Here is an 11,081-nt window from a genome sequence, read left to right as displayed (position 1 = left end):
ATTCTTACTTTCCAAGTAATATGGGACCTCCTTGTTTTTCTTACCAATATGTAATACCTCATATTTATCTGTGTTGAAATCCATTTGCCAATTATATGCCCATTCTGCAAGTTTATTAATGTCTTCTTGTAATTTGTTGCTGTCCTCCTCAGTATTGACTAACATCCGCAAATTTTGAAATTGTGTTTTTGATTCCAAAGACTAAATCATTAATATAAATTGTGAACAACATTGGTCCCAGAACTGATCATTGTGGGACCACACTTTCCACCTCCTACACTTAACCCATACTTTCTCTTTTCTGAGATCCCTTTACTCCTCCACCCCAGCTGGATTCTATTAACGAATATGATATAATTGGGATTATGGAGACATGGCTCCAGGGTGACCAAGGCTGGGAACTCAACATCCATGGGTGTTCAACATTCAGGAAGGATAGACAGAAAGGAAAAGGAGGAGCGGTAGCGTTGCTGGTTAAAGAGGAAATTAACGCAATAGTAAGGAAGGTCATTAGCTTGGACGATGTGAAATCTGTATGGGTAGAGCTGCGGAATATCAAAGGGCAGAAAACATAGAAAAATAGAAACAGAGAAAATAGGTGCAGGAGTAGGCCATTCGGTCCTTCGAGCCTGCACCACCATTCAATGAGATCATGGCTAATCATTCCCTCAGTACCCCTTTCCTGGTTTCTCTCCATACCCCTTGATCCCTTTAGCCGTAAGGGCCATATCTAACTCCCTCTTAAATATATCTAATGAACTGTCATCAATAACTTTCTGCGGCAGGGAATTCCACAGGTTAACAACTCTCTGAATGAAGAAGTTTCTCCTCATCTCAGTCCTAACTGGCCTACCCCTTATCCTAAGACTGTCACCTGGTTCTGGACTTCCCCAACATCGGGAACAATCTACCCGTATCGAACCTGTCCCGTCCCATCAGAATTGTGTATGTTTCAATCAGATCCCCTCTCATCCTCCTGAACTCCAATGTATAAAGGCCCAGTTGATTCAGTTTCTCCTCATATGTCAGTCCAGCCATCCCGGGAATCAGTCTGGTGAATCTTCGCTGCACACCCTCAATAGCAAGAATGTCCTTCCTCAGATTAGGAGACCAAAACTGAACACAATATTCCAGGTGAGGCCTCACCAAGGCCCTGTACAACTGCAGTAAGACCTCCCTGCTCCTATACTCAAATCCCCTAGCTATGATGGCCAACATACCATTTGCCTTCTTTACCGCCTGCTGTACCTGCATGCCAACTTTCAATGACTGATGAACCATGACACCCAGGTCTCATTGCACCTCCCCTTTTCCTAATCTGCCACCATTCAGATAATATTCTGCCTTCATGTTTTTGCCACCAAAGTGGATAACCTCACATTTATCCACATTATACTGCATCTGCCATGCATTTGCCCACTCACCTAGCCTGTCCAAGTCACCTTGCAACCTCTTGGCTTCCTCCTCGCAGCTCACACTGCCACCCAGCTTAGTGTCATCTGCAAACTTGGAGATATTACACTCAATTCCTTCATCCAAATCATTGCTGTATATTGTAAAGAGCTGGGGTCCCAGCACTGAGCCCTGCGGCACTCCACTAGTCACTGCCTGCCATTCTGAAAAGGACCCGTTTATCCCTACTCTCTGCTTCCTGTCTGCCAATCAATTCTCTATCCACGTCAATACCATGCGCTATGATTTTGCACACCGATCTCTTGTGTGGGACCTTGTCAAAAGCGTTTTGAAAGTCCAAATACACCACATCCACTGGTTCCCCCTTGTCCACTCTACGAGTTACATCCTCAAAAAATTTCAGAAGATTTTTCAAGCATGATTTCCCCTTCATAAATCCATGCTGACTTGGACCAATCCTGTCACTGCTTTCCAAATGCGCTGCTTTTTCATCCTTAATAATTGATTCCAACATTTTCCCCACTACTGATGTCAGGCTAACCGGTCTATAATTACCCGTTTTCTCTCTCCTCCCTTTTTAAAAAGTGGTGTTACATTAGCTACCCTCCAGTCCAGAGGAACTAATTCCGAGTGGAAAATGATCACCAATGCATCCACTATTTCTCGGGCCACTTCCTTAAGTACTCTGGGATACAGACTATCAGGCCCCAGGGATTGATCGGCCTTCAGTCCCATCAATTTCCCTAATACAATTTCCCGCCTAATAAGGATATCCTTCAGTTCATCCTTCTCATTAGACCCTCGGTCCCTTAGTACTTCCGGAAGGTTATTTGTGTCTTCCTTCGTGAAGACAGAACCAAAGTATTTGTTCAATTTGTCTGCCATTTCTTTGTTCCCAATTATAAATTCACCTGAATCTGACTGCAAGGGACCTACGTTTGTCTTTACTAATCTTTTTCTCTTCACATATCTGTAGAAGCTTTTGCAGTCAGTTTTTATGTTCCCGGCAAGCTTCTTTTCGTACTCTATTTTCCCCCTCTTATTTAAACCCTTTGTCCTCCTCTGCTGAATTCTAAATTTCTCCCAGTCCTCAGATTTGCTGCTTTTTCTGGCCAATTTATATGCCTCTTCCTTGGATTTAACACTATCTTTAATTTCCCTTGTTAGCCACGGTTGAGCCACCTTCCCCATTTTATTTTTACTCCAGACAGGAATGTACAATTGCTGAAGTTCATCCATGTGATCTTTAAACATTTGCCATTGCCTATCCACCGTCAACCCTTTAAGTATAATTTGCCAGTCTATTCTAGCCAATTCACACCTCAAACCATCAAAGTTACCTTCCCTTAAGGTGGTGGGAGTTGTGTACAGACCAGCAAACAGTAGTAGTGAGGTTGGGGACAGCATCAAACAGGAAATTAGGGGTGCATGCAATAAAGGTGCAGCAGTTATAATGGGTGACTTTAATATGCACATAGATTGGGCTAACCAAACTGGAAGCAATACGGTGGAGGAGGATTTTCTGGAGTGCATAAGGGATGGTTTTTTAGACCAATATGTCGAGGAACCAACTAGGGGGGAGGCCATCTTAGACTGGGTGTTATGTAATGAGAGAGGATTAATTAGCAATCTCGTTGTGCGAGGCCCCTTGGGGAAGAGTGACCATAATATGGTGGAATTCTGCATTGGGATGGAGAATGAAACAGTTAATTCAGAGACCATGGTCCAGAACTTAAAGAAGGCTAACTTCGAAGGTATGAGGCGTGAATTGGCTGGGATGGATTGGCGAATGATACTTAAGGGGTTGACTGTGGATGGGCAATGGCAGACATTTAGAGACCGCATGGATGAACTACAACAATTGTACATTCCTGTCTGGCATAAAAATAAAAAAGGGAAGGTGGTTCAACCGTGGCTATCAAGGGAAATCAGGGATAGTATTAAAGCCAAGGAAGTGGCATACAAATTGGCCAGAAATAGCAGCGAACCTGGGGACTGGGAGAAATTTAGAACTCAGCAGAGGAGGACAAAGGGTTTGATTAGGGCAGGGAAAATGGAGTATGAGAAGAAGCTTGCAGGGAACATTAAGACGGATTGCAAAAGTTTCTATAGATATGTAAAGAGAAAAAGGTTAGTAAGGACAAACGTAGGTCCTCTGCAGTCAGAATCAGGGGAAGTCATAACGGGGAACAAAGAAATGGCGGATCAATTGAACAAGTACTTTGGTTCGGTATTCACGAAGGAGGACACGAACAACCTTCCAGTTATAAAAGGGGTCGGGGGGTCTAGTAAGGAGGAGGAACTGAGGGAAATCCTTATTAGCCGGGAAATTGTGTTGGGGAAATTGATGGGATTGAAGGCCGATAAATCCCCAGGGCCTGATGGACTGCATCCCAGAGTACTTAAGGAGGTGGCCTTGGAAATAGTGGATGCGTTGACAGTCATTTTCCAACATTCCATTGACTCTGGATCAGTTCCTATGGAGTGGAGGGTAGCCAATGTAACCCCACTTTTTAAAAAAGGAGGGAGAGAGAAAACAGGGAATTATAGACCGGTCAGCCTGACGTCGGTAGTGGGTAAAATGATGGAATCAATTATTAAGGATGTCATAGCAGTGCATTTGGAAAGAGGTGACATGATAGGTCCAAGTCAGCATGGATTTGTGAAAGGGAAATCATGCTTGACAAATCTTCTGGAATTTTTTGAGGATGTTTCCAGTAGAGTGGATAAGGGAGAACCAGTTGATGTGGTATATTTGGACTTTCAGAAGGCGTTCGACAAGGTCCCACACAAGAGATTGATGTGCAAAGTTAGAGCACATGGGATTGGGGGTAGTGTACTGACATGGATTGAGAACTGGTTGTCAGACAGGAAGCAAAGAGTAGGAGTAAATGGGTACTTTTCAGAATGGCAGGCAGTGACTAGTGGGGTACCGCAAGGTTCTGTGCTGGGGCCCCAGCTGTTTACACTGTACATTAATGATTTAGATGAGGGGATTAAATGTAGTATCTCCAAATTTGCGGATGACACTAAGTTGGGTGGCAGTGTGAGCTGCGAGGAGGATGCTGTGAGGCTGCAGAGCGACTTGGATAGGTTAGGTGAGTGGGCAAATGCATGGCAGATAAAGTAAAATGTGGATAAATGTGAGGTTATCCACTTTGGTGGTAAAAACAGAGAGACAGACTATTATCTGAATGGTGACAGATTAGGAAAAGGGGAGGTGCAAAGAGACCTGGGTGTCATGGTACATCAGTCATTGAAGGTTGGCATGCAGGTGCAGCAGGCGGTTAAGAAAGCAAATGGCATGTTGGCCTTCATAGCAAGGGGATTTGAGTACAGGGGCAGGGAGGTGTTGCTACAGTTGTACAGGGCATTGGTGAGGCCACACCTGGAGTATTGTGTACAGTTTTGGTCTCCTAACCTGAGGAAGGACATTCTTGCTATTGAGGGAGTGCAGCGAAGGTTCACCAGACTGATTCCCGGGATGGCGGGATTGACCTATCAAGAAAGACTGGATCAACTGGGCTTGTATTCACTGGAGTTCAGAAGAATGAGAGGGGACCTCATAGAAACATATAAAATTCTGACGGGGTTAGACAGGTTAGATGCAGGAAGAATGTTCCCAATGTTGGGGAAGTCCAGAACCAGAGGTCACAGTCTAAGGATAAGGGGTAAGCCATTTAGGACCGAGATGCGGAGGAACTTCTTCACCCAGAGAGTGGTGAACCTGTGGAATTCTCTACCACAGAAAGTTGTTGAGGCCAATTCACTAAATATATTCAAAAAGGAGTTAGATGAGGTCCTTACAACTAGGGGGATCAAGGGGTATGGCGAGAAAGGAGGAATGGGGTACTGAAGTTGAATGTTCAGCCATGAACTCATTGAATGGCGGTGCAGGCTAGAAGGGCCGAATGGCCTACTCCTGCACCTATTTTCTATGTTTCTATGTTTCTATGAACCAACTAGAGGGCTGGCCATCCTAGACTGGGTGATGTGTAATGAGAAAGGACCAATTAGCAATCTTGTTGTGCGAGGCCCCTTGGGGAAGAGTGACCATAATATGGTAGAATTCTTTAATAAGATGGAGAGTGACAGTTAATTCAGAGACTAGGGTCCTGACCTGAAGGATGGTATGAGACGTGAATCGGCTAGAATAGACTGGCAAATGATATTTAAAGGATTGACGGTGAATAGGCAATGGCAAACATTTAAAGATGGATGAACTTCAACAATTGTACATCCCTGTCTGGAGTAAAAATAAAACGGGGAAGGTGGCTCAACCCTGGCTAACAATTGGGAATAGTGTTAAATCCAAGGAAGAGGCATATAAATTGGCCAGAAAAAGCAGCAAATCTGAGGACTGGGAGAAATTTAGAATTCAGCAGAGGAGGACAAAGGGTTTAATTAGGAGGGGGGAAATAGAGTATGAGTGGAAGCTTGCAGGGAATATATAAACTGACTGCAAAAGCTTCTATAGATATGTGAAGAGAAAAAGATTAGTGAAGACAAATGTAGATCCATTTGCAGTCAGAATCAGGTGAATTTATAATGGGGAACAAAGAAATGGCAGACCAATTGAGCAAATACTTTGGTTCTGTCTTCACGAAGAATGTTCCCAATTCTTCCACAATTTTTTGAGGATGTAACTAGTAGAGTGGACAATTGCGAACCAGTGGATGTGGTGTATTTGGACTTTCAAAAGGCCTTTGACAAGTCCCACACAAGAGATTAGTGTGCAAAATTAAAGCACATGGTATTGGGGGTAATGTATTGACATGGATAGAGAACTGGTTGGCAGACAGGAAGCAGAGAGTAGGGATAAATGGGTCCTTCTCAGAATGGCAGGCAGTGATTAGTGAAGTGCCGCAGGGCTCAGTGCTGGGACCCCAGCTCTTTACAATATACATCAACGATTTAGGTGAAGGAATTGAGTGTAATATCTCCAAGTTTGCAGACGACACTAAGTTGGGTGGTGGTGTGAGCTGTGAGGAGGATGCAAAGAGGCTGCAGGGTGACTTGGACAGGTTAGGTGAGTGGGTAAATGCATGGCAGATGCAGTATAATGTGGATAAATGTGAGGTTATCCACTTTGGTGGCAAAAACATGAAGGCAGAATATTATCTGAATGGCGGCAGATTAGGAAAAGGAGAGGTGCAACGAGACCTGGGTGTCATGGTACATCAGTCATTGAAAGTTGGCATGCAGGTACAGCAGGCAGTGAAGAAGACAAATGGTATGTTCGCCTTCATAGCTAGGGGATTTGAGTATAGGAGCAGGGAGGTCTTAGTGCAATTGTATAGGGTCTTGGTGAGGCCTCACCTGGAACATTGTGTTCAGTTTTGGTCTCCTAATCTGAGGAAGGACGTTCTTGCTATTGAGGGAGTGCAGCGAAGGTTCACCAGGAAGGCGGGACTGACATATGAGGAAAGATTGGATCGACTGGGCCTGTATTCACTGGAGTTTAGAAAAATGAGTGGGAATCTCATAGAAACATATAAAATTCTGACGGGACTGGAGAGGTTAGATGCAGAAAGAATGTTTCCGATGTTGAGGAAGTCCAGAACCAAGGGTCACAGTATAAGGATAAGGGGTAAGCCATTTAGGACCGAGATGAGGAGAAACTTCTTCACTCAGAGAGTTGTTAACCTCTGGAATTCTCTACCGCAGAGAGTTGTTTATGCCAGTCCGTTAGATATATTCAAGAGGGAGTTAGATATGGCCCTGACGGCTAAAGGGATCAAAGGATATGGAGAGAAAGCAGGAAAGGGTACTGAGGTGAATGATCAGCCATGATCTTATTGAATGGTGGTGTAGATTTGAAGGACCGAATGGCCTACTCCTGCACCTATTTTCTATGTTTCTATATTTCTATGTTTCTGTCTTGAAGCCAGCTAGCTATCCATTCTGCTATTTGTTCCCTAACTCAACATTCATTATTCATTTATCTATTATGTTGTACCTTATTGAAGACCTTTTGGAAACGTACATATATTACATCTACTGCATTACCCTTGTCTACTCTCTCTGTTACCTCATCAAAAAATTCAATGTGGTTGGTCAAGCAAAACACTTTTGAAATCCATGTTGACTGTTGATTATTATCTTTTAGGTTTCTAGATATTCTTCCATGTTTTCCTTTTGTAGGGACTCCATTATTTTTCCTACCACCTATACCCACTATTGACTGGACTATAGTTCCCTGGATATGTTCTATCTCCCTTCTTAAATATAGGTGCTATGTTAGCTATCTGCCAGTACTCTGGCACTATACCACTGCAACAGGTTGTGTTCCTGTTTCAGATGTTTAGCTTATTAACCTCGCACCTGAAGCAAACCCACCTGTTTTTGTGTGTTAAAATTATCCCCTAAGTGTAAAGTCCTTACACAATACCACAAATCCACATGAGGCACATTCTATGGACAAGGTCACTCCATGATCTGAACCTTTATTCACAGGACCAAGAAGTAATAAGGTCCCTGTGTGGGACCTCCCTTTATATACCTGGATGACCAGGTGAGGAGTGTCTCCCACAAGTTCACCCCCTGTGGTCAAGGTGTGCATTTCTTACATATACACAGTATTGCAGTGTTGTTACATAAAGGTTACATACATGACACTAAGAGTCACTCCCATAGTGTGAGACTGGGTCACATGTATACTGATAGGGCCCTCACTAAAGGGTATTAGTGATGTAGTTGGATTTTCACAACATTCCAGCAGCTTTCATGGCCACTTTTTCCTCGATTTTTTAAATTTAGATTTATGTCTTGCTATGACAGTGTGTGAACGTGTGGTCATTGGTTTAAAAGACCAGTACCATAACCACAAGGCTATCATATCTTTGCATGGCTACTGGTGAGAGGGACAGATGTGAGTATAGACCCTGTAATTCCTGGACTGGACATATATGCAGTGCAGTGATAGCAGTTTGGTGGAATTTGGGGCAGAATCCAAATCCACCAGATTTTCACCTGCATTTGATCGGTTAGAAATTAAATTCCTCCCAGAAGTCACAAATGACAATATTTTAGTACAGTGACATTAGCTGTCATCGATTCCATCATTTCTATCGAAAGGAAATTGGAGAAGTAAATGAAGGAATAACATTTGCAGGGCTATGGGGAAAGGATGGTGGAGTGGGACTAGCTGAAGTGGTCTTGCAGAAAGCCGGCCGACTCGGCGGGCCTAATGGCCTCCTTCTGTGCTGAAACCATTCTATGATTTCCACCTTTCCAGATGGTGTCATAAGGTATATAGAAACATAGAAACATAGAAAATAGGTGCAGGAGTAGGCCATTCGGCCCTTCCAGCCTGCTGCATAAAACAGACATAAGAACATAAGAACATAAGAATTAGGAACAGGAGTAGGCCATCTAGCCCCTTGAGCCTGCTCCGCCATACAATAAAATCATGGCTGATCTGGCCGTGGACTCAGCTCCACTTACCCGCCCGCTCCCCATAACCCTTAATTCCCTTATTGGTTAAAAAGTTTGCCACAATCTACTGATCTAGGTAAAAGTGGCTTCGTAAGTTACTGTGATTTTGGATTAAAAGAAATCAGAAATTATTGGTCCAATTTCAATACTTTGGGGGAAAAAGTTGTGTGGTTTGCGCCACATGTTAGCGCTAAAGATAGTACTAAAATGACAATGACAGCTGTAACGACAGCTGATGCCAGTTCCAGTGGTGTACACCGTATCGGTCTTACTGGTAGCATTGCTGGTAAACGTGCTCACCAGGGACCTTGCCATCATGGAGGTTGTGACATCAACGCTCAGTGGATGCTATCATGGAGGTTGTGAGTGTGCAACGCTCACTGGATGCCCAATCTCCCAACTTCCTTATAGCCAATGGACTTAAAGGCTGGAGTTAACGACAGGTTGAGGTGATGTGCAACAGCAGGACGACAGCTCCAGCAACGCTATTTAAAACGATCATCACCAATCTCACTCGCACCTGACAAGTTTGTAAAGTTTGAGTGGCAGTGTGTTAGTTCCTGCTACTGCAAAACTTTTCTTTAGTAATTTCAAGGTTCTTTGGAATCAGGAGTACAAAACTGCATAATTATTTATGGAAAGATTCGAACTACAAAACTTGCTAAGATTAGTGCGGGCTGTACTGGCAGTCACCCTCATGGAGGGTGTGGAGGCAGCGAGATATTCAGATCATGTGTGCAAAGGGAGGAGGAGGGACATCAGGGCTCTCAACAGGAGGTCTTACGCTCCGAGGGTCTTCTGAGTGCACTTCTCCTACCGTCAATTAAGCGAGGAGAAGTGTATCAGAAGGCTCTGCTTCACCAAGGATGTGGTCACAGAACTCTGCCATCTCCTGCAACCAGCCTTATACCAGGGCAGCCACGGCTCTCTCAGTGATAGTCAAGGTCACCGGGGCCCTCAATATTTTCGTCAGCAGATCCTTCCAGTCTGCAGCAGGAGATATAGCTAACATCTCGCAGTTCGCCGTCCATCACTGCATCTGGGAGGTCACTCAGGCTCTCTACAGTAGGAGAAGGGGCTACCCCATCACTAGAGAGAAGCAGGACGAGCCTGCATTTGGCTTTGCCAGGATAGCGGGATTCCTGATGATGCAAGGTGCCATTGACTTTGTGGGTTTGCGGACACCACATAACAGTCCTAAGATCTTCCGTAATCGCAAAGGCTACGATTCACTTAATGTGCAGTTGGTGTGCAACCACAGACAGCGAATCCTCAATATCAATGCCTGCTATCCTGGCAGCACCCACAATGCCTTCATCCTGTGCCAGTCCAATGTGCCAACACTCTTCCAGCCACTACATCAAGCTCGACTGTGGCTGCTCGGAGACAAGAGCTATCCACTCTCCACCTGGCTCCAGAACCCCAACACTCCTGCCCAGCACTCATATAATGAGAGCCATGCTGCCACCAGAAACACAATCAGCCTACTGAAGCAACGGTTCCATTGGCTTGACAGCTCGGGAGGAGCCCTCCAGTACTCGTCAGAGCAGGTGTCCCATTTCCTGGTGGTCTGCTGCATGCTCCACAACTTGGCCATCATGAGGGCACAGCCCTTGACAGCATGGATAGCAGGACCGCCTCGGGAGGAAGACGAGGCAGAGGAGGATGAGGATGATGAAGAGGAACAGGAGCGAGGGAGAAGGCAGCGAGACAATCGGCCTTCTGGATGGGCTGTCTGTGAGCAACTCATCAGACTGCAATTCGAATGAATGAAACTCCAGATCCCTGTAGCTCACCCCATTCCTGTCTCACGCTGTATCACAGCATTCTCCTGGGCGCAAAGGTGAAATGAGAGAGACCCCAAAATATTCCAAACACCTTTAATAAACCTATCTATAAGCATATCACACATATTACATGAACTCTAATAACTAATGATCCTTGTGCCTATCATAGTTGAATAGCTGTCATTGTGTGCAAGGTTTGAGATGTGGGTGTGAGTGTTGCTAAGTAGAGATTGTAGGTGGGCGAGTGCTGGGGGTGTGGTGCATTGAGAAACGTGTGAAGCTTGTGGTACAGATGGTGGTATGTAGCATTTGTTGAAGCCTTCACTCACCCGGACCACTCATGTGAGCTCGTTAAACTCCCTCCTGCATTGGGTGTGGGACCTGGGGATCACAGTGCTGCCCGTGATGTGGTATGCCACCTCCTTCCACATAGTCCGTCAGACT

The 11,081-nt window shown here is 44.8% G+C and overlaps 1 protein-coding gene across 1 annotated transcript; it reads left to right on the top strand.

Annotated features, from left to right (window-relative positions):
* The first annotated feature begins 9,716 nt into the window (after positions 1 to 9,716).
* On the top strand, positions 9,717 to 10,619 carry LOC139267950 (putative nuclease HARBI1). The gene has a single exon (XM_070885958.1). The coding sequence runs from the start codon at positions 9,717 to 9,719 to the stop codon at positions 10,617 to 10,619; it is 903 nt and encodes a 300-aa protein (XP_070742059.1).
* Positions 10,620 to 11,081: the final 462 nt, after the last annotated feature.

This window comes from Pristiophorus japonicus, chromosome 1, assembly GCF_044704955.1.
Source record: "Pristiophorus japonicus isolate sPriJap1 chromosome 1, sPriJap1.hap1, whole genome shotgun sequence".
NCBI lineage: Eukaryota > Metazoa > Chordata > Chondrichthyes > Pristiophoridae > Pristiophorus > Pristiophorus japonicus.
This window is presented reverse-complemented; position numbering and strand designations above follow the sequence as displayed.